Consider the following 23,661-nt stretch of genomic DNA (forward strand, 5'->3'; position numbering starts at 1 on the left):
CATAAATACACAGAGACACATGAACAAAAAAAATGAAACGATTCAAAATAAGAAATAAAAAAACAATTTTGGAGAAAAAAACCAATTCCAAATCCTATAGAATCAATGAATTTTATATTATATTCTCTACAATAAACGTTTGTGTGTTTACATAATATCAATGTAAACGGATATTTTTATTTTTTTTTTTCATCTCATTCATTCATTTTTCGTATTTTTTTTATAGCTCAATCAACAATAACAATAACAAACAGTTTGTCATCACAATCAATATATCATCATCATCATCATCATCATCATTGCCTTCTTCATCGAAAACTTTGATCAATAATCATAATAATGAAAAACGTGGACCAGAATTTTTGGTTGAACCACCTAGTTCGGTGATATTTTTAAATGATACCGGCAGTATTATAACTTGCAGTGCCAAAGGTAAATTGATTTTTTTTTTTAATTTTGATATAGAATGTTAGTGGAAAAAATAAATTAACAAAAATTGTGCATTGTATGAACAGGAATACCAGCACCAACAATCACATGGATACGTGCTGATGGAACACCATTATTACAGATACCTGGATTACGTCAAATACGTAAAGATTTACTTACGACACAACTTGTATATGTACCGTTTGTAGCTACCGCTTATCGGCAAGATGTCCATTCAGGTATCGTACGTTGTGTGGCCACAAATCCCGTTGGTTCCATTCAAAGCCAAGATGTCCATATTCGTGCTAGTAAGTGATGAATTTTTCATTGTTTTTATTTAGAATTTTTTTTTAAATATCTCTTATATAAATCAAAAAAATTGCTTTATAACCATTCATGACTCTTTAGGAGTGGTTCTTTACAAATAAAAGTAGTGAATTCTGTTAGATAACTAATCTGACATGAAAAATCTTGAAACAAAAATTAAACAAAGAAAAAAAAGCAAATCAAAACGCCAAAAAGAGTTAATCATTGCTGTCGAAATGACCATTCTCTTTAAATTGTAATAATCCAATCATAAAAAGAAATCGAAATCATCATCATCATCATCATCATTATTATTATTATTGTCCAAAATTCTAGTTTTCGATAATAAATTGTCGTATTAAAGCTTAGAATAAAATCGTAATAAATGTTGCAAGTATTAGTAGAGAAAATTATATAATAATTCTAGGTCATCTTTGAACCTGACGTCGTCGTCGTCGTTATCGTTGTTTTTACCCAATTGCCTTATTGGACTTACGTATGAATGATGACGAACGACGACAGGAGGACTAATAATTATGATCGATTTTTCACATGTCGACACTATGTGTGGATTTGATTCTAACGTTTTCTCGATCCAGAAACGGATCGAACAACGAAGAAACTTTTTTTTCCATTTTTTCCCTTTTCTTGGTTCTCTAACTACTAATATTTCATCAAACACACACAAACACACACACTTATTACATTCTGTATACATGATTGTTCAATGTGGCGATTCCGACGTATTGACGACAGCCGTCGATGACGATGAATAAACGAACCGGTTCGACCAATTGGATTCGAACCAATCGACTAGTATTGCTACAGTATAAATTAGAACAAGAAAAAAATATTTTGACATGTTAAACATACATGAACTGAGATTACTAGAAAAAAAATAAAGATTGATCCTTTTCTTGTTCTTTATCATTCATTCCGTGAAAAAGAAAATAACAAATCATGCATTGATGGGCGTATGCTTACTAACCAAAAAAAAAAAAAAAAAAATGAGAATAATTAACCTTTAAAAACATGAGAGAAAAAAAGAAGAAATTCTAAATCAAATTATGAAATTATTGTTCAAAAATAGAATGAAATGAAATGAATAGAAGTTAAGTAAGTGATCAACAGAAAAGACAAGAAAGAATTTTACCAAAAAAAAAAAAAAAAAAAAAAATGTTGACATATTATCAACTTTAAACTTTTCTACATACGTATGTATCATTTTTGCTCTGGCGAAACATTTATTCATTTTTTTCTATGTGTAAAATTTCCTTTTCTGCAGCCCCCCACCCCACCCATCGTCATGAACAAACCGTCCGACAAAAAAAGAATGAAGAATAGAACTTGATGAAAAATGAAAATAAAGTGAGAAAATAAACAAATAAATGAATAGAATGGATGATGTGCGTACTAGCAAACTAACAGAAATTATTCTCATAACAAAAGCAAAAGAAAGAACCCCCATATAAATAAAAATCTACTATTGTCCAAGTGAATCCAAAGGCGTCAGTCAGTCATTCATTCATTCAGTCAGTAAATGTGTTTATATATTTGAAATGAAGTAATTCGGTAAAACTAAATTAACACATCTGAAGTGAATGAATGGATGGATAGAAAATGAAACAAGAGAATCTCTAGCAGACGATGATGATGATAAAAATAAAGCGATTGAAGCAGCTGACGCATACATATGAAAACTCAATGTTGCAAAGAATAAATGAATGTGTGAAAAAGAAAGAAATGGCAGAAAAAAACCTCCAAAATTACAGATACCCGAATGAATGGGAGATCCTAAAATAAACCAAAAAAAAAAAAAAAAAAAACTATTGTTGTTTTGGGTTCGTTTGGTGACATATAAACACACAGATGCACACAAACAAAGTTTATCTGCTTTTTACTGTCGTAGTATTCATCATTCAATATATACTATATCCATTTGGATCAAGTGTATACGTAAATGAATGTGTGTGTGTGTGTATGATGCGGTAACATTTATGTATACTGATGATGATAATAATATAATAAAGTTAGCCAATGGACTTATATTCAGAAAGAAACAGAAACGATGAGTAAGAGCAACAACAACAAAAAAAAAACGAAAAGCTCGTTCGTGAAATAATGAAAATTTAGTCCCGAAAAAAAAATGTACCGAAAGAGTAAATGAATGTATTTTGAATCAAGAATCAGGAACCAAAAAAAGAAAAAAAGACAGCATCATCAAAAAAAAAATGCTGAAGATATTGTTGTTATATATTTTTTTCACTTTCACACTTTTACGATTAAAATCGCGAGAGGAAGTATGGTAGTAGACAGAAAGATTTTAGTTTCATTGCTCTTTATGAATCAAAAATTCGTAGATGATGAGAATGACATCAACAACAACAATAAAAACAATAATAATAATAATAATATAATGATAATGATAATAATTCCTACAGCTGTAATCAACGAACCAAACATCAGTAGCATCAATTTTTTTTTTTTTTGGCGCCTGGTCTGTTAGCAGCTTTGTCTTTAAATCAACTCGTTTTATATTCGTTTTAATATACTTTCTTTTACACATACTGTGTGTGTGTGTGTGAGTGAGAGAGAACAATACAATCTAGATTCTTGAACCATCATCATCATCATCATCATCATACAGAATCAAAACAAAACAAAAACAAGAAACGAAAAAAAAACACACACACTAAAGCCTAGATACACAATACCCAGTTTGACTTTGTTGTTGTTGTTGATGATGATGATGAACATAATATTATCAACAACAACAACAACAACAACAGCAACAATAATAGTGAAAATCTACCAGAATGAAACTTTTATTTTTTCACATACACACAAACAACAATTCAAAATAGAAAAAAAAACTATTATTTTGTTTTCTTTTTTTTGTGATATCTCTCATATATATATGAGGTGGTTGAATTACTGTGTGTGTGTGTGTGTGTGTGTGTGTGTGTGTGTGTGTTTATTATGAATCAAATCTTGAAATAATCTCTTTACTGTTTCTGTTTTTTTTTTTTTTGTTTTGTTTAGTTTGGTAGTTGGACCATATATATTTTATCTATATATATATAGATAAAAGTAGAAGCGTACAAAATAAAAATCTCACTTTATATGAACATTATCATCATCGATGTAGTTTATAATTGATTTACAACAACAACAACAACAACAACCTAGATATATATTATTAATCAATAAATAGATAAATAACCGGATAAACGAGATGATACAGAAACTTTCTATTTTTTTTTCTTCTACTCGATTCGCGATTCGATTTAATCTACAAAACTCAAATTTTTCATTTTTATTTTCTCTCTCTCTCTCTCTCTTGCTCTGATCCAGACTTATTTTCCAGATCATTATTATTATCATCATCATTTTTTTTGCCATAGCTTAAATGATTTTGATGGGAAAAAATTGTTAGTTATTTTTTTTTTGGTCTTGGATAACAAACAAACAACCATTCTTCAAAATAACGTATTCATTTGTATTGTACTTTGTATTAAAGGATGACAAATAGAAAACACATTGAACGTGACCTCACGTTCTATTCTGGCTTTGGGCTACGGCTCCCGAAGAGTGGAAAAAAAACGAATTGATCATAACAAAAAAAAAAAAAAAAAAAAAAAATAGCCACACACACACAAAACAACAGAGATGTCGGAACAAATTTGTCACCCGAAAAAAAAAATATTTGTCCACCAATTCAATCGAAACAAAGTTGACATAATTAATCAATACATGATATATATTATATACAAGACGGATAATGATAATAACCGGACCAATATGAAAAATGATGAAAAACCAAACACACAATACAACACACACACACACACACAAACATTAATTTAGAGCTCTTGATTGAACATCTGAAATGAAAAAATTTTCTTTTTTTTTTCATTGAAACTCACAAATACACACACTTATTTTATTCATTTAGTTGAAAGAAAACTACGCTTGATTCTGTATTGTTGCTCACACTAGAATCCACAGAGAGAATCTGTAGCCCGGAAAACCAGAACAAAGCAATAATTAGATTAAGGTTTTTTTTTCTCTCGTTCTTTTCGTTATCATTGACTATATGCGAATATTGTCAATTGTATCCAAACCAAAATTGCACCGATTCTTTTTTCAACATTCAAAAAGAAAAGAAAAATCAAGAAATTGAAGAGATCCGACTTTTTTTTCCATGTTGCCATTCACTAAATACAATCGGTATACATTTTAACCGTTTTTTTTGCCGTGTTTGTATGATGATGTGCACAAAAGTGGTATCAAAATTCAAGATTGCGTAAAAAAACGTATTAAAAGTAAAGCTAGAAATTGAACAAGAAAAAAAAGCAACCAACCAACCAAGCGAATGAGAGAAAAAAAACCAGAAAAAAAGACTAAATTAGTATCGATCAGTTGCGTGATTAATCAATCAATTCAATTAGAGCGTACGATATTCGTTTTTTTCTCGCTCTCTCTCTCTCTCTCTAATATTATAGTGTAACCACACACACACACACACATCGCCTTTTCCTATGATCATATCATCGGTTAGCGCCCAATTGGTACCGGGGCCATCGAAGATCGTTCATCATCATCATCATCCACCAGCCTTTGATGAGAGTGGGTGTTTTTTTTTCTACCCAAACAGGACAATTGATTATCATCTATGATGATTATGATTATTATCATCATATGGTTTTGGTTTCATTATTATATATTAAGGCTTCATTACATAATAATATAATCATAAAATTCAAATATATTACTATAGTGTGTGTGTGTGTGTGTGGATACATGAAACCAGCAAAAAATTGGCCAGTGAAAAAAAATTTCCGCATATCCGATGAGATCATATTAAATTTTTGTCGCTCCAAAAAAATTGTTACGATGTTAGAATGATGATGAAAGTTTATTTTTTTTTCTGTCACTCTGTTCATTCGTTGATTCGTTTTGCATACACACGCCTATAAACATGATAATTATAAATATACCAACCAAAGAAATTAACACCCCCTTCTATGTGCCATCATAATAATAATCATCATTCTGCTATTGTCATCATCATTTCAATTATGCATCATCAAAACATTAACAATGATGATGATGATGATGATGATGGGAGATGTAAATGAGTTGAATTCATTTATTTATTTGAATTTTTTTTTTTTTTTGACTATTAAGCTTGGTTTGGTTTGATTTTTTTATGACCATGACAAAATGATAATGATAGAAAAAAAACCTGACCATGACATGATGTCCGGTTCAGTATTATGGCCTGTAATTATCATTATTATTATTGCCATCATCACATTTGAATTAATTTTTATGCGATTTTTTTTCTGAAAAATAATAAAATATAAATACGATGAAAAAACTTTATGAAATAGTGATAATAATAATATCGTTGCCAATTCTGAAATTCTTTCAGAATTTTATTTTTATTTTCATTATTGATCGATTCTTTATTTCACGAACACGATCTTCCATTCAATGGATGGATAAATCCAATTTCATATACATCTGTGGATCATTATTTTCATTCGAAAATCTACCCGAATCCTCTGCGAATAAATCCACAATTTGGAAAAACAATAATAATAATCATAAGAACATTTTTTGAAATTAATAATTTTGATGTAATATAGAATATTGTTACGAAAATCAATGATGATGATGACAAGATAGTCATCAGAAATAGAAAAAAGGAAAACAAAATGACAAGAATAAGAAAGCTGGACAGGAGATAGTGGGTACAATTTTGGATCAATGATTTTGCTTACTCATCACCATCGTTCGAGAAAAAAAAAGATATTGTCATGTTCAATTCTTTCTGAATTTCTATATTTCATTAGTTTCAAGTGAAATTCTGGCCTTTATTTTTATCCCTCCCCCATTCTTATTTCTATAAAAATATATTGTTTCTTGTGAATTGATTTTCATTTCATCTAGCACTGAATATTTTTTTTTTATTTTTTCTTTCATAACATGTCATGTCATCTATTGTTGAAATTTCATCGAATCCAAAATCTTTGAACCAAAAAAAAAAAAAAAAAACAGATGAAAAGAAAAAGTTAGGAATTTTCGTTTATTTTGATGGTGGGCATTCAAAAACAAGGGAAAGAAAAACAAATTTTTTGTCATTCGGTAGCATTTCAAATAGTTCCATTTAAAATGATTCTGTTGTTTTTTCTTTTATTTTTTTTTCTTGTTGGTTAAGTTTCGATTTGATTCGTTCAAGTGTTTATTGTGAAAAGTTTCTTTTCTCGCTCTCACATACACACACACATAAAGAATTTTTTTCTTGTTTGGTTAAGTTTCGATTTGATTCGTTCAAGTGTTTATTGTGAAAAGTTTCTTTTCTCGCTCTCACATACACACACACATAAAGAAAGAGAGAGAGAGAGAGAGAGAGAGAGAGAGAGAGAGAGAGAGAGAGAGAGAGAGAGAGAGAGAGAGAGAGAGAGAGAGAGAGAGAGAGAGAGAGAGAGAGAGAGAGAGAGAGAGAGAGAGAGAGAGAGAGAGAGAGAGAGAGAGAGGCCATCATCATTCTCTTGAACAATAGCTGTTGTTATATTTGTATCAATGTTGATGTTGACACTTAGTATTTTTTTCACTGTAACAAATATACACACACAGAATCAAGAATTGAAAAAAAAGATCGAGAAAAAACACTTATCGTTTATATGTGTGTGTCTTTTGTGTGACCGAAAAACACTTTAACCAAGAATCTTTCGAATCCAATGGAAAGGGGATAGATTCAAAAATCATTGAGATCTATGATAAAAGACACCCAAAACTATGGAAGAACAACCTTATTGTTTCACATTCAGAAAAAAAAACTATAATATTTAAAAAAAAGACAACCATCAAAGTCAAACCGGTCATCCAATAATAATAATAATAACGAAAAAAAAAATTCTCGGGTCCCATCTTTTGGATGGATGGACATGGTCCAAAACATTATGGAATCTGGCATTCAATAGCTGCAGCTGTTGTTGACGATGAAATCAAAAAAAAAAAAAAAAAACAAATCTAATCGAAAACGAATGGATCGGATGAATGATTCAAATGAAAATCTCTAAATTCTGCAACCCTCTTCACCATTATACATACTGATGATGATGATGATGACGATCGTGGACGAATGAACCAAATGAAGCATTAAATAAAAAATCTTTTTTTTTTTGCTTGCTAGCGAATAATGATAAAAAAAAATGTCGAATATCACGCTGGTGATGGCATTCAGACATTCAACAACAACAAATGGCTTCACTCATCATCATCTTTTCAATTTCAAAGAATCAAAAAAAAAAAATCTGGTAACAAAATGTCAATATTTTTTTTTGTCTGAATATTCAAACCTGTTTTAACAATCACAAACAAGACAATCATCATAATAGATGACCGAGTTTTTCAAGTTGGTTTACAATAATAATTAGTTTCAATTCACAATTACAAATAGTAAAATATTCATGCAAATTTCTTGTTGCAATGATAATAAAACTATATATAGAGAAATCGAGTCGTATAAAAATATTTCCCTTTCAATATGTATTCACATCATTTATGTGCTTTCCACTTTTCTCATAAAACCTTAGGTTTTAATAGCTTAAATCATTATCGTTCAATAAACGCGCGTTAAAGCGTATTTATTGGATAAATAAATAAGAATCCAAAAAACGAATACCATCAACGACTAGCCAATATATAAACAAACTATTCACCGATGCATATGTGTGCATCATACCGATGGAAACATTGTTATTATCTAAAGTTTTCTTTCCATTCTCTCTATAGAGAAATTGTTAACATTTTTGCAAAAAGAACAAAGTATATGTCTGTGTGTGTATGTCTGATATGTTGATGATGATTATGAGCCAAAAACAGACATAAAACCAAATGACAATTTTTTTTTCTCAAAAACTCATTGTCGTCATCATCAAGTTGACTTGATGATAATGACAATGATGACACCATCAACTACCACTCTCCCCCCACTCAACTTGTAACTTAGTATGGCCAAGAAAATAAATAAACAGAAAAAAAAAGAAAAAGAAAAAATAGGGAAAATTTTTCGTTAAGTTTTTTTTCCAAGTCTCATCAAATTATCATCATCATCATCGTCATCATCACATATACATTGTTCAACAACAACAACAACAAAAAACCTAATAATAATAATAAAATAGAATTCAGTCAAAGTTCAGTAGATAGTGTTGTAACATCAAAAAAAAAAAAAAAAAAAATACGAGAAACCTCTAACTAGAATTTTTATATAACTTTTTCTTTTATTACAATGCTGATGACATTTGAGAGTGAAAAAAAAAATTAAAAGGCAAAAAAAATTCAAAATTCCTCATGATGATGATCATATTCTCATTGTACTCTCTTTATAAAATGTGTTTGACACACAACCGGAAGAGGGATTTCACAACCAGAACAGGCTAAACTTTTTATTATTATTGCTTTAACTTCCTTTGTCAACTTCTGGTTGAAAATTGATATGAAAACATAAAGGGATGTCTTATTTTACACACACACACAAAACTCGTTGACTTGATCGAGAGATAAGAAGAAAAAGTCTCAAACACTCTGGTTTTAATAACTTACAGATACAAACATCGAAATACAACCTCAAGCAAAGTGAAGAATCAAATTTTGCAAAATTAAAATCTGAAGAATCGGAAATTCTTTTGCAAAAATATGCAGAAATCTTTTTATACAGAAAAAAAAACAGAATAATGATAATGACGTAGGAGACAAAAAAAAATTGAATTTTTTTTTTCGTTGAAGATTACAAAACAATCATTGGTGAAATGACAAAAACAGCGGATGAAATTTTGTATTTGGTGTTTGATTGCCATAACATAATCATCATCAAATGTTTTATGGAAAAAAAACTTATGTGTCAATTGTAATAAAATCATCAACAAAATAATTATGATGATGATGATGAAATGATTCGAATGAAAAGCAAATTCAACTCTCCAACACACACACATATGATGATGTGTATTCTTGACGGGAGCAATTATCATTATCGATAATATTATTCCAACATAACAATAACGTAACTCAAAAGTTAAACTTGCAACAACAAAAAAAAAATTATATTATCATCAACTGAACACACACACACTCACACATACAAAATGTTTCTCTTTAGAACATTAAAGAATTTGCCACAAATCGAATGGAAATTGGTATCAATTCTCGAAAAAAAAATCAAATCACCGATTTTTTTTTGTTTTGTTTCTGATATTGTCTTTTTGTGGCAAAGACAAGACAAGACAAGACAAGACGAAAACAAAACAAAACAAAACACAACAGAAAAAAAAATTGAAATGTAGAATGTACAAAGACAAAGAATAAAAACGACGGACGTCATCATCATCATTGTCATTGTCTTTTGTTGGACCAAATTCAAACTTTGGATTCTTATTCTTTTTTTTTGTCCTTATTTTACGTTTTATAATAATAATAATAATACTAATAAATGTACACCATAAACATCATTTTCATTGTGAAATATAAAAACGGAAACGGAATGTTCCTGAACTTTTTTTTTCTTTTTCTTCTTCATCGAATTGTTGTTGGTTCGATAGAATAGAATGAATGAATGAACCAATCTTCATCATCATTGAGATCATCAACTAAATACAATGAATGAATGAATTGAATATGAAGTAGAAAATAACATGAAACGGAAATTTCAACTGCCAGAAACAAATCGAAACTATGAGAACAAAACATAGACCAGAAAAAAAAGAAATAAAAATTGTGATACATTGACCATCATCATCATCATCATCTTAATTGAGAGTATATTTCAACAAGAAAGAATGAAACGACAACAAGATCATTTCATTCTGTATGAACTTTTTTTTACGGCTCAAACTACCAACCATCATCAATGATCACATCAAAAATGATAATGATGATTACATACAACACCAGCAACAAGAGACAACAACCAACAACACCCTTTACAAAAAAAAAAAAAAAAAAAAAAAAAAAATCTCATCTCATACTTTTTCATTTTGATAAATAGTGAGCAATTAGTTATTACATACATTTTCATTCATTTGTTTCTTTCATTTCTTGTATATTTGGCCTTTGTTTCTTTTTTTTTACACAAGTTAATTTATAAAACAAGCTATAAATTAAAGATTTTCGCTTTCATTACACACACACACACACACACAAACTCGTAGACATGATGATATACAAAATGTATATATTAATTTATTATTCTTTTAGTTGTTGAAAAATTACCAATTTTTTGAAATTATTATTATGATTTTATTTTGGTTGTAAAAATTCCAAAAAAAAGAAATCAACACTTTTTCAATTTATTTATTATTCCATTCATATATGAATAGGCGTACGTCAACCGTATGAGATCCAAGTATATGATGATTTTGCTATCAAAGGAAATACAGGCGTAAGTGTTTGATTTTTTGGATTCTTGGATTCTTTCTTTTTTCGATTTTTTTTGTTTTAATAAATATCACTGTACGTTAATTTGATCCATTTTAGATTCTACGTTGTCATATACCAAGTTTTGTTCGTGAATATGTTCATGTAACGAATTGGTTACGTTATGGTGATGATGATGATGATGATGATGATGATCATCCAATTACTTCCGATCTACTTAAAGGTAAGTTTTTCTTTCATATATTTTTTTTCTAATTACACACACACAAAAAAAAACCGAAAAGAAAAAGATTGAGTAAAATCAATAATCCTCCCACATACGGAATATGATGGATATTATAAATGCACACACACACACACACACAAACACATGGAAACGATGATAATTACGATAAAAAAAAACTAACCAGGCCAAATAGGCGTTTTCAATATAGAATCCAAGAAGCAAGTTATTCATTTCAGATAACTTATATGGCAATACTAAATAAACAGCAAATATTAAAAGGCGTTAAAATGATAACACAGACACGCCTTCATAATTTCATATTTTTCAGTTTTTTTTTGTTTTATTCAAGTTCTTATCATTTTGGTTGGCATTTTTTTTTTTTTTGCTTCATCTTATTGACCGAATCAAGCTATGAGTTTAATTGAAAACAAAACAAAAAAACTTGGCAAACAATACAAAAAATAAAAAATAAATAAATACATCCACATCAAGGCAAACAAACTATACTGTGTTGTGTATATAAAAACAAAAATTGATTTTTCACTTTTTGAGAAACGAAAAAAAAAAATTCTGTTAACCAACAATCGAACACACACACACACACACACACGACATGATATCATATCTAGCCAATCAATCTTGATTGTTAGAATTTCATTTCACTATTTTCACTATTCTGGTTTCATGTTGTTTTTTTCGCCAATCACCATACGTCAAGACAAGACAAGAAAACCAGAAAAATATAGTGAATTTAAGTCGAAAAAAAAGTGCAAAAGAAAAACATCATAAGATGCCTATCACACACACACACATTATGGTCTGGTTTTCATGTATCAAACAGATTGTCATCAACAATTTTCGATTTACAATGGCTGTTTTTTTCAGATTTATTTTCAAACAAATTCCACAAACACTTATTTTTTGTCTTTATTGATCTTATTATTACATACATTTAGGTGGCCGTTATAGTGTTATGCCGAATGGTGAGCTTCATGTACATCGTATTGAAAATGATGATGATGACAATGCTGATGATAATGTCCATATTGCTAATAATAATAACAATGATCATCACCATCATCATCCTCAACGACAACTACAAAATCAGAATAATAATGAACGACATAGAAAATTAATGTTTCGTTGCCAAACTAAACATATGCTCAGTGGAAATACTAAACTAAGTGCCAATTATGGACGTTTAATCGTCACAGGTATGATTTGTTTTTTATATTTGATATGAAATTTGTTAATTTCTTTTCATAGAACCTCAGACGAATATGCCGCCAAAAATTATCGCTACCACATCAGCTATATCCACCAATGGAGGTGGTGAAAAACCAATAATAATAGCTAATGTTGGTCAAACAATCGAGTTGCCTTGTGTGGCCCAAGCACAACCTTGGCCATTATTCACATGGTATCGTGCCACACCAACCTCAAACGATTTCCAGTCTTCCCATCATAGTTTACTATCGTCGGTAATCGCTGTAAACAGATTACAACGGCTCCAGGTATGGAAATTTCAAGTTCCACCAAACGACAAATCAATTGTTATCAATGACAAGAATGAATTGCTCAACGGAGATCAGTACATAACACCATATCGCCTTAGTCGTGCTGGTAGATTCGTTCAAGTGGATAGTTCGCTTTTCATTCGTGATGCAACCGTTGCCGATTCTGGTCTTTACGTCTGTGTTGCCAACAATTCACTGGGCGAAGATCGCATCGAAATGGAATTGGTTGTCAAGGCTCCGTTGAGTGTAACCATGATTCCATCACACATATTAGCTTCCGATGGCGACACTGTCACATTCAATTGCACGATAACCGGAGGCTCGCCTATTCAACAAATTCATTGGCGTAGGAATGCCCGGCCATTAATGGTGGCTCAAGCAACAACAACGAGTGCTCGTCAACATCCTAACCATCGTGTGCATTTATTGCACCAGGATCGAATGCTTCAGATCCGTCAAGTTCGTCGTGAAGACCGTGGCATGTTTGTGAGTATTTCAAAAAACGTAAAACAACATCTAATTTATGTTTACGTTTTATTCTCTAGCAATGCATCGTCAGCAATGAATTTGAATCGGTTCAAGCCAGTGGTGAGTTGGCATTGGCTGATGATCCTCCAACGTTCATCACGGTTTTCACGATCACGGAACCACTGCGCCCTGGTAAATCTTTCTCGGTCAAATGTTCAGCTACGGGAACACCTTTGCCGCAGATTGTCTGGACGCTTGATGGTGCTCCATTGGTCGAAAATGGACGAATTCGAGTTGGTGATTACGTTAATGGCGACGGTATTGTCAACAGCTTCGTCAACATAAGTTCTCTTCGTGCAGAAGATGGTGGCATGTAAGTTTTATTGTTTCTGTAAGATTCAAAGATCCACTTTGCTTGTTTAGATATTCGTGCACAGCGTCCAACGACGTTCACTCGATTAGTCACTCTGGCCGCATTAACGTCTACGGACCGGCATTCGTACGTCAAATGAAAAACCTGACTGTCATTTCCGGTCACACAGTCCATCTGCATTGTCCGGCGGCTGGTTATCCACTTGAATCGATTGTCTGGTTCAAAAAGTCGTCGTCTAGTGATCAAGGCAACCGTTTGCCACAGAACCATCGCCATAAGTCGCTGCTGAATGGCACGCTGGTCATCGAAAAAATCGAACGTAACACGGATGAAGGAGCTTACCGTTGTGTGGTGAATGGGCCCAACGGCTCCAGTTCGGCCAGTGCTGAGCTGTTCATTCGAATTCTGGTTGCACCCGTCATCAGCCCTTTCAGTCCACCACCCAATCTTAGAGAAGGCATGCGAGTAATGCTTACCTGTTCGGTAGTCGAGGGCGATTCTCCAGTTCTAATCCATTTCCTGAAGGATGGTGAGCCTATCCACGACACCCAAAGCAGAAGCGACTTACGCAGAGTCAAGTTGGATGTAACCAACGAATTTTCGGCCACCTTGTTCATATCTTCAGTGGTTGCTGAAGACTCTGGAAACTATACCTGCATCGCATCCAACATGGCAGCTGTCACAACATACTCGATTGTCGTCAAAGTCAACGGTAACTACATTTTTAGAAGCTGAATCTGAATGCATTACTTATTTTTTTATCGGTAGTGCCTCCCAAATGGAAAATTCCGCCTACTGATACCGAAGCCATAGAAGGCCAAAATGTGGTCATTGATTGTTCGGCCAGCGGTGAGCCTCGAATCTGGTGGGAACGGGCTCATGACAAATCCCAGAGCTTAGCTTCCTTTTCCGGCCTATCTTCGTCGTCGATAAGTCCAACCAACGGAGAACAAGCGACTATCGTTCATTACTTCCGCACTGTGGTCAGCAACTCTCACATGCATACCCTGGAAAATGGTAGTCTCATGATTCGTGACGTGACTGAAGAAGATTCCGGCGTCTATCTCTGTCAAGCCAACAATGGCGTAGGCTCGGGATTGAGCAAAGTTATCACACTCAAAGTCCATGGTAAGATTTGACTAGGCAACAACAGTCACTTATCGTCTCATTCTCACAGTGCCTGCACACTTCAAAAGTAAATTCTCGGCTCACACCGTTCAGAGAGGAGATTCTACAGAATTCTCTTGCGATGCCTATGGCGAATTGCCCGTTTCGATGCAAGTTGCCAAGGACAGAATGCCACTCGACTTTGGCTCTGTGTTTGATCGGTTATCATCGGATCCGTCGCTTGAACAGCAGACACTGCACACAGATAATCGATATCAATTGCTGAAACGAGTTACAGGTCAGTCGGATAGAGCAATCACTTCATACATTGTCCGTATCACAAACGTCGATCGCCGTGATTCTTCACTGTTCACGTGCTTGGCCACCAATAATTTCGGCAAGGATGAATACAACTTTCAACTGATAGTCCAAGGTAACTTTGACTAGAATCTAGATTCTAGAATAACCTTCAATTATTATGATTCAATTTTAGAACCACCTGGAAAGCCGGAAAACGTGCACGTGTTGGAACTAGACAGTCGGTCTGCTGTTATTGCTTGGTCCCAGCCATATTCTGGAAACAGCCCGGTCATTGCATTTCATGCAGAGTATCGCCAATGGTTGGAAACATTGCCTCCATGGCATCATTTGGATGCAACAGCCGAACTACAGCAGCAGATTATAAACGAACAAAATGGTAAACTACACCAGCCATCATCGAAGCCGCCAGGTACAATATTCCGTCAAACTTTGGTGGGAACAGAATCGTCAATCAGTCTTCGTTCTCTCAAGCCAATGACCACCTATGAAGTTCGAATTCAAGCCGAAAACAAATTGGGTTTTGGTCCATTTCAGATGCCACCACTTAAGATCACAACTAAAGAAGAAGGTTAGGAAACACTAATTCGTTATTGGGATATGCTGATGATTTTTTGCTTTTTCTAGCACCATCTGGTCCTCCGTTAAACATTCATGTGTATCCATCAAGTGCACATTCGCTACAGGTGACATTCCAACCGCCTCGGGTTGATCATCAAAATGGTCAGATTCTGGGCTACTATGTCGGCTACAAAGCGGTCGATCTGGATGAACACTTCATGTTTAAGAAAGTTGTTGAGGAAAAATCCTTACAGCCTTCGACTCAAAGCAAAGAGGTGAAGATTACTGATCTTCGTCGCGCGACAAAGTATTTGGTCATCGTCCAGGCTTTCAATAGGTTCGAATTTCAATGATTTTTGGTTTAAAACTCATGCTTCATCGTTTCAGAATCGGCCCTGGACCACAATCGGAGGAGATCATCGGTGAGACTCTTGTGAACGATCCGCCGCGAGCACCAATTTTGACATCGGTCAACGTCAACTACGATTCAGTTGAGCTTAGCTGGTCGATCGAAACAACCGACGATTCGTACGCTGCAGAGCAGCAAACATCCAACTCGAACGTACCAGAAATCACCGGTTACTTCCTGTATGCAAAGTCTTCCCAATCTGGAGAGTGGGAAGAGCGACAAGTTGATTCGCAACAGAATTCATACACGTTCACGAATCTATTGTGTGGCACACAATATCAGTTCTATGTTATTGCCTACAATAACGTAGGTAAAGGCGATCCTAGTCAGGCGATTGCTGTTAGAACCAAAGGATCTGGTAAGTTTTGCAAAAGTGGCTCAAATATTGACGATTTTTTCCAGTACCGATAGCGCCTAAAAATTGGAATTCTTTCATTACGGTCAACTCAACCGTAGCAATGATTCGTCTGGATGCCTGGCTCGTGAACGGATGTGAGATCAAATACTTTGTGCTCAAGTATCGACCGAGAATCGATTCCGATTGGCTTGTCGATTCATCGAAAATCTCACCTCGAGAACAACGTTTCGTTGAATTAGTGGATTTGCGACCAGCAACATGGTATCTGCTTAACATGGCTGCTTTGACAGACATGGGGACCACTGAGGAAACCTACATGTTCGCTACATTGACCATGAATGGTGAAACGATTCCACCAATAGAAACTATTTCACGCACATTAAAATCGGCCAATTCTATATCGGCATCTTCGGGCTCTATGGACCCAGGCGGTGGAGCGAATACGCTTAGTTCAATGCAATCATTGACCATTGTCATACCGGCAACTTGTTCTGTGATAGTTCTCACTGTGATAATTCTAGTCGCCTGTTTTGTTTTGGGCACCAAACGTTCTTCTCAACAATTTGAAAGTACAATTCTTACAGCCATTGGTGCACGAAACGGTAGTAACAATTCTCATCATCATACGAGTCTTAATGGAACGCCTTCTCATATTCATGCCCATATTTCTGATCAATTATCCACAACATATTGTCCAACGCCGGCAACCGGTGATTTAAGTAATGAGCCACGTTATAGTACCGGATTATTGAACAACAATCTTGACCATTATGGTTTCTGTACTGGGAATAACGGAAACAATAATGTAAACAATGAGATTGCATCAGCTAAATGTATGATTAATGGAACGCCAACGATGCTGGCTACTAATAATTCAACTAATTCAATTGAAATGATACATTCAGCTACATTGGGCTATGCAACTTTGAAAAAACAACGTTCCAATCTGCAAACAATGAAATCAATGCTAGATTCAGATATTAAAAATTTTGATCTATCCATACCATTGTCATTGGCAGATAATTCTACAACAACATCTACGGCAACAACTATGGCCACATCAACAACAACATGCCTGGATTCGAAACTTTGTGATATGAATAAAATATCAGATTCCTCTAATTTATTGACGGTACAAGCAACATTATGCGGTAATAATTCTAACGAAACTAACGATACAAATAATACGGTTCATTACTTTCAAACACCATATGCTCTATCACATTTGCCTAATAACAGCAACAACAATAACAATAATGACCAATGTATCAATAAATGTAACACCGTGAATAATAATAATGCTAATACTGACATGGGAAATGATCAAATATCTGAACTATCATGTCTAAATGCTGCATACACTGCCAATAACGCCTATACTTTACAACCAAATACAAAAAATCATCAACATCATCATAGTGATAATCATCATAGCCATGTATATGATTTGCCATTTCCACCAAAATGGGTTTGAAAATGGGACATTGGTTCTAATCATCATCATCAACTATCTATCTATCTATCTATTACATTAATTTCAATGAGAATATTTTATAATGTTGATAATTTTTGTTTGAAGGCGAAAAAATTGTGATATAATCTTTTGAAACTTTTTATTATTTCTAATCATCATTAAACGATTCGTGAAGAATCATTATCATTATCATCGATCATTCCATTAAAATCCAATGCAAACATATTTAAGACTTTTTGTTTTTGAGGTCTTGAATAATTTTTTCAATTTTTTCACAAGCAATTTTCTTGGAATTAGTTTGCGACATTCGTAAACTAGCACGTTCACAACGATCTCGTATGGCTTTATCATTGAGAATTCGGTCTACCATTGTCCGTAATTCACCATCATTGAATGAATAAGGATCTAATCGATCACCGAAACCTTTTTCTTTGATACGTTGTGCATTGTCATATTGATCTGCGAACAATGGCATTGCAATCATTGGTTTTCCAAAAGAAAATGTTTCAGTAACTGTATTGTTGCCACCATGGGTGATGACTAGATCAACTAATGGTATAATTTTAGTTTGAGGTAAAAATGCTTTTCCCCACATATTATTATCTGCTAATTTATATTCATCATGAGCAGCGCCCATAGAAACAATAAATTTATGAGAAGATTGAGATAGTTCAGCTACCAATTTTTTCATCAGATTTACATCGATAGATCCCATCGAACCCATTGATAAGTAGATTAATTTATCTCCTGATTTAATTTTTTCTTTGAATTCAGCCGGTAATTCGAACGTTTCGGGTGTATCACGACAAAAAGCATCAAGACGAACAAAATTTTGTGGCAACGTAATCAAATCAGTATAATCCAATTCTTCTGGATACCCATAGATGTTCATGTATTTGGATTTGAAAAGAAATTGATTTTCATCCACTTCTGGATAGCCCAAATTTTTGTTAAGTGAATTCTGAATACTACGCATTCCAAATTTGAATGTATTATTGAATTTTTCTCGGAATTCATCCCAGCCCGTGCGATCATTTGATGAATAACCTTAATATTTTTATAAAAATTAATATCAATTCAATTGTTAAATTATTAAGACCAACCTGACATAACTGGTGGTATATCCGGTGATTCGAAAAAGAAAGCCGGATTGCCGCTAAACAAAAAAGCCCATGGAATTTGACCATATGCAATGCATGGAGCCACAATAAAATGGTCGACAATTATCAAGTCAGGTAGCTCTTGTTCGATTAACATTTTAATTTTTGGGTGCTCTTCTTGAATCTCAAGACTCATTTTCTTCATAAAATCATTTTCTGAGCCGAATGCTGTCAGCTTTTCGATAGGTGATTTGTTAGAAAGAAATGGAGATTTACGTATTCCATCAAGCATATCTTGTTGAGCTTTGAGTGGATGAATTTTACTTTGATCATTACTGTTTTTGGTGTTGTCCTCAATGCCCCAGATCAACTCTTTGAAACCAAATCGTTCATATGTTCCAGCAAAGTTCTTACGAGTTAAAAAACATATTTCATGACATCGATTTGCCAATGCTTGTGCTAGCCCGATACAAGCATTAACATGGCCAACACCATCCATAGAAAAGAAAATAATTTTCAATCGAGTCTCTGTAGAAGCCATAATCGAAACACGTATTTAGATTTCTTTTAAGCTATACAATTTTAAACATAGACAAACTTGATAATTTATATGAAAATTAATCAATTTATTTGGAGTGATTGATTGTAAAAAATTAAGATTAGATAAATAATAATAAAGTCTTGAAAATTGATTTCATATAAAAATCATTGCCAGCCATATATTGTGATTACTTGATATTAACGATTGATTAGTAAATTATCTATTTTATCAATGCACCCTTGAAGGACAATCTTTCAACAAATAGTTCAATTTTTTCACAAGCTTTTTGCTTAGAATCACTTGAACAAATACGTTCACCCGCTTTTTTGCACTTTTGAATCATTTGCTGATCGTTTAAAATTTGATCAATCATTTTACATAATTCCCCACGTTTAAATAGATATCCATTAATACGATCACCATATCCTTTCTCTAGGATACGTTGAGCATTGTCATATTGATCAGCAAACAAAGGCATAACAAGCATTGGCTTGCCATGATTAAACGTTTCCGTAACTGTATTATTACCTCCATGCGTTATGACCAGATCGACAATTGGCAAAATTTTCGTTTGTGGTAGATAAGCTTTGCCCCACATATTATTGGCTAATTTATATTTTGAGTATCCTGGTCCCATTGAAATAATAAATTTATGTGGCGATTTTGACAATTCGTCCACAATACGTTTCATTAAATCGACATCAATTGATGCCATTGATCCAAGTGAAACGTACACTAATTTATCATCTGGCAAAAGTTTTGATTCAAATTCTTTTGGTAATTCGAATGATTCGTATGTTTCACGATAAAATGTATCCAATCGAATGTAATGATCTGGTAATTGAGCAATATCCTTATAATCCAATTCCTCTGGATAGCCATAGATATTCATGTATGGTGATATACGAAGAATTTCGTCTTTACTTGTTTCAGGGTATCCAAATTCTCGGTTGAATTTATTTTGATAATATCTTATTCCAGCTGGAAATCCTTTTCGATGTTTTTCACGAAATTCTTCCCATCCAGTACGATCATTCGATGAATAGCCTTTGAATAGAAATCAGTATAAACATGGATTCTTCTATCAATGTTCATCATACCTGAAGATTGTGGCGGAACATCAGGTGAATCATATAGATGTAATGGATTTTCACTGAACAATGATGCCCATGGAATCGTGCCGTAAGCAATACAAGGTGGAACAAGAAATCGATCGATTATGATTAAATCTGGTTGTTCTTGTTTGATTGAAGCTTCAATTTGTAGATGAACTGATCTTTGTTCCTCATATCTCGCTCGTAAAAAATCATACGATGAATCATGATTGAATGGAAGGATCTTATCGTAAGATGATTTACTGTTGAGCCAGCCAGTTTTTTTTAATCGCTCTAAATTGGCCGCATTAGCTTCAAGTGGATGTGCCTCATCTTTTTTTTCATTCTCTTTGTCGGCAATTATCTTTTGATGATTATCATCGTCAATCAATATGATTTGATTAAAACCAAGTTGTTTAATTTTTCCGGCAAACAATGAATTTGTTAGGAAATGGATCGAATGTTTTCGTTTGGCCAATGCTTGTGCCAGTCCTACACAGGCATAGATATGACCAACTGCATCCAACGACAAAAAAAATATTTTCATTTTTTCTTCTGTTGAACCATTTTTTTATAAAATATAAGTTGCTTGATGTATTTGATACATTTGTTTTGAAACTTGAACCGATTTTTTTATTTGTTTGGAGTATTTTTATACCCAAAAAATTGTTATTGGCCAGCTACGTGTTACCAGAAGCATATCCACACACACACACACACATTCAAATGACAGTTGAGAAATGACCAACCATTTGATTTGTCAATCAATAAACTGATGGCCGAAATCGTAAACATATTTATAAACAATTTCAAATGATTAGGTTTGTTTAGATAATTTTGTTGCATTTTTCTGGTACTCACAAATAATTAAATTGGGAATTGATAATTACATTTGTAAACTTGGTCGATTTTTTCTGCATTTAATATTTTTAGTTTTCAGCTTAATTGATTGATAGGAAATTGCAAATCTATCAATGCATTTGTCATTTGTTTATCAATACAACATATCATATGGAAACCATTGGAAAGTTTTATTAATTTTGTGTGTATAGGATCAAAGCTCAGTCCATATTAATTTTTGTATTTAGATTTCATCATCTATGAACGTTTAATTAAAGTTTTTTCACTGAAAAATCTGATCTGATTTCTATATTTTATGTCGCTTATTTTGTCGATAACTGCAATTTTTTTTCTCGAGTGTAGTTATCATTTAGATGATAATTGCTCAACAATTTGTTCAATTTTTTCACACGCTTTTTCCTTTGAATTCGAAGCACTCATTCGTTTTGCTGCGGCTAAACATCGTTGTTGCATTTCTTTATCATCAAGTAATCGATCAATCATTTGACAAAGCTCTCCTTCTTTGAATAGATAACCATTCATACGATTACCATAACCTTTCTCTAGGATACGTTGAGCATTGTCATATTGATCAGCAAACAAAGGCATAATAAGCATTGGCTTGCCGTGATTAAATGTTTCCGTAACTGTATTATTACCACCATGTGTTATGACCAGATCGACAATTGGCAAAATTTTCGTTTGTGGTAAAAATGCTTCACCCCACATATTCTCTGCCAATTCATAATGTTCATGAGCCGGACCCATTGAGAATATATACTTATGGGGTGATTTCGATAATTCAGTTACCAATCGTTTCATCAGGTCAACATCAATCGAACCCATTGAACCCATTGATACATAGATCAATTTATCACTAGGTTTGATTTTAGCTTTAAATTCGGCTGGTAATTCAAACGATTCGGGTGAATCACGGCAAAATGCATCAAGACGAACAAAATTTTGCGGCAACGTCATCAAATCAGTATAATCCAACTCTTCCGGATATCCATAGATGTTCATATACGGTGATTTGAACATGAATTGATTGGAGCTAACTTCTGGATAGCCAAAATATTTGTTCAGCTTATTTTGTTGATTACGAATTCCAGTCGGAAATCCTTTGGAAAATTTTTCACGAAATTCCACCCAATTACTGCGATCATTTGTTGGATAGCCTAATCAATGTTCGCTATGAATAAATTTAAGTTAAAATTTAAATTATTTCATCTACCTGATGTTATGGGAGGTAAATCTGGATGTTCTAAAATGAATAGCGGATTACCGCTAAATAAAAATGCCCAAGGTGTCTTTCCATATGCAATACAAGGCGGCACTAAAAAGTGATCGACAATGATTAAATCAGGTTTTTCTTGCTCAATCAATTCCACAATTTTTGGATGAACTTCTTTCAATTCTTCATAAATTTTTCCAAGAAAATGATCTTCTTCGGGGTCGAAAACTTTAAGCTTTTCAAACGATGATTTACCAGACAGCATGCCACTTTCACGCCATTTTTGCAACATTGGAACAAATGCCTTGATTGGATGAGCTTTTTTATCACTTTTTTCATCATTTGTTGTTTCCAGCATTTTTTGTTTGACATCACTTTGTAACACAATTTCTTTGAATCCATGTTTCTCATACGTACCGGCAAACATTGGATTCGATAGAAAATAAATTTGATGTCCACGTTTAGCCAATGCTTGAGCCATTCCTACACAGGCATTGATATGGCCAACACCATCCATTGGCATAAAGAAAATTTTCAGAATTTTTTTCGGTTGAGATGACATATTTTTCAATTTCATTCAATTTGAAACCCTTTCACTATTCGAGAAAAAACAAATAGAAACAACACTTGTTGATCAAGCTAGAATTTTAAATTGTCAGTTTTTATTTCATTCCATGAAAACTATACCCATCATAACTGTTAATGTAAAATGCTTTCTAATCATTGATAAAAGCGATTTCTCTGGCAATTGATTTGTCTGATAAGATAGTTATTTCTATTGCCATTATAATTCACTTTGTTATTTGGTGGATATAAACGTGACTATCTCATGTTTTTCAGCCAAATGTCAATTGTTG

At 33.2% G+C, this 23,661-nt stretch overlaps 4 protein-coding genes across 4 annotated transcripts; 1 reads left to right on the top strand and 3 right to left on the bottom strand.

Annotated features, from left to right (window-relative positions):
* Positions 1 to 243: 243 nt before the first annotated feature.
* LOC124494630 (cell adhesion molecule Dscam1-like) lies at positions 244 to 17,995 on the top strand. Its single transcript, XM_047057852.2, has 14 exons — positions 244 to 432; positions 516 to 737; positions 11,127 to 11,188; positions 11,284 to 11,407; positions 12,367 to 12,624; positions 12,677 to 13,413; positions 13,473 to 13,768; positions 13,819 to 14,480; positions 14,537 to 14,896; positions 14,946 to 15,308; positions 15,369 to 15,764; positions 15,821 to 16,091; positions 16,142 to 16,521; positions 16,566 to 17,995. Exons 5-14 carry the CDS (start codon positions 12,384 to 12,386, stop codon positions 17,993 to 17,995), a joined length of 5,136 nt encoding a protein of 1,711 aa, XP_046913808.2. The 5' UTR covers positions 244 to 432; positions 516 to 737; positions 11,127 to 11,188; positions 11,284 to 11,407; positions 12,367 to 12,383.
* Positions 17,996 to 18,117: 122 nt separating this feature from the next.
* LOC124494627 (NDP-glycosyltransferase YjiC-like) lies at positions 18,118 to 20,450 on the bottom strand. Its single transcript, XM_047057849.2, has 2 exons — positions 19,099 to 20,450; positions 18,118 to 19,042 (listed from the first exon to the last, which is right to left on the bottom strand). The coding sequence occupies exons 1-2, from the start codon at positions 19,634 to 19,636 to the stop codon at positions 18,222 to 18,224; spliced, it is 1,359 nt and encodes a 452-aa protein (XP_046913805.2). The 5' UTR covers positions 19,637 to 20,450; the 3' UTR covers positions 18,118 to 18,221.
* LOC124494629 (NDP-glycosyltransferase YjiC) lies at positions 19,701 to 21,487 on the bottom strand. Its single transcript, XM_047057851.2, has 2 exons — positions 20,737 to 21,487; positions 19,701 to 20,683 (listed from the first exon to the last, which is right to left on the bottom strand). The coding sequence occupies exons 1-2, from the start codon at positions 21,275 to 21,277 to the stop codon at positions 19,857 to 19,859; spliced, it is 1,368 nt and encodes a 455-aa protein (XP_046913807.2). The 5' UTR covers positions 21,278 to 21,487; the 3' UTR covers positions 19,701 to 19,856.
* A 129-nt stretch (positions 21,488 to 21,616) lies between these two features.
* On the bottom strand, positions 21,617 to 23,502 carry LOC124494628 (NDP-glycosyltransferase YjiC). The gene is made up of 2 exons (XM_047057850.2): positions 22,805 to 23,502; positions 21,617 to 22,748 (listed from the first exon to the last, which is right to left on the bottom strand). Exons 1-2 carry the CDS (start codon positions 23,379 to 23,381, stop codon positions 21,937 to 21,939), a joined length of 1,389 nt encoding a protein of 462 aa, XP_046913806.2. The 5' UTR covers positions 23,382 to 23,502; the 3' UTR covers positions 21,617 to 21,936.
* Between the last annotated feature and the right edge of the window lie 159 nt (positions 23,503 to 23,661).

This window comes from Dermatophagoides farinae, chromosome 3, assembly GCF_024713945.1.
Source record: "Dermatophagoides farinae isolate YC_2012a chromosome 3, ASM2471394v1, whole genome shotgun sequence".
NCBI lineage: Eukaryota > Metazoa > Arthropoda > Arachnida > Sarcoptiformes > Pyroglyphidae > Dermatophagoides > Dermatophagoides farinae.

Bases quoted from the DNA above. Each gene is read 5' to 3' on its own strand.
- LOC124494630 (XM_047057852.2), top strand. From the start codon at position 12,384: ATGCCGAATGGTGAGCTTCATGTACATCGTATTGAAAATGATGATGAT. The intron at 13,769-13,818 runs GTAAGTTTTATT...TTGCTTGTTTAG, and splicing joins CGTGCAGAAGATGGTGGCAT to ATATTCGTGCACAGCGTCCA. The intron at 16,522-16,565 runs GTAAGTTTTGCA...GATTTTTTCCAG, and splicing joins TGTTAGAACCAAAGGATCTG to TACCGATAGCGCCTAAAAAT.
- LOC124494627 (XM_047057849.2), bottom strand. From the start codon at position 19,636: ATGGCTTCTACAGAGACTCGATTGAAAATTATTTTCTTTTCTATGGAT. The intron at 19,043-19,098 runs GTTGGTCTTAAT...AAAAATATTAAG, and splicing joins TATACCACCAGTTATGTCAG to GTTATTCATCAAATGATCGC.
- LOC124494629 (XM_047057851.2), bottom strand. From the start codon at position 21,277: ATGAAAATATTTTTTTTGTCGTTGGATGCAGTTGGTCATATCTATGCC. The intron at 20,684-20,736 runs GTATGATGAACA...TTCTATTCAAAG, and splicing joins TGTTCCGCCACAATCTTCAG to GCTATTCATCGAATGATCGT.
- LOC124494628 (XM_047057850.2), bottom strand. From the start codon at position 23,381: ATGAAATTGAAAAATATGTCATCTCAACCGAAAAAAATTCTGAAAATT. The intron at 22,749-22,804 runs GTAGATGAAATA...AACATTGATTAG, and splicing joins TTTACCTCCCATAACATCAG to GCTATCCAACAAATGATCGC.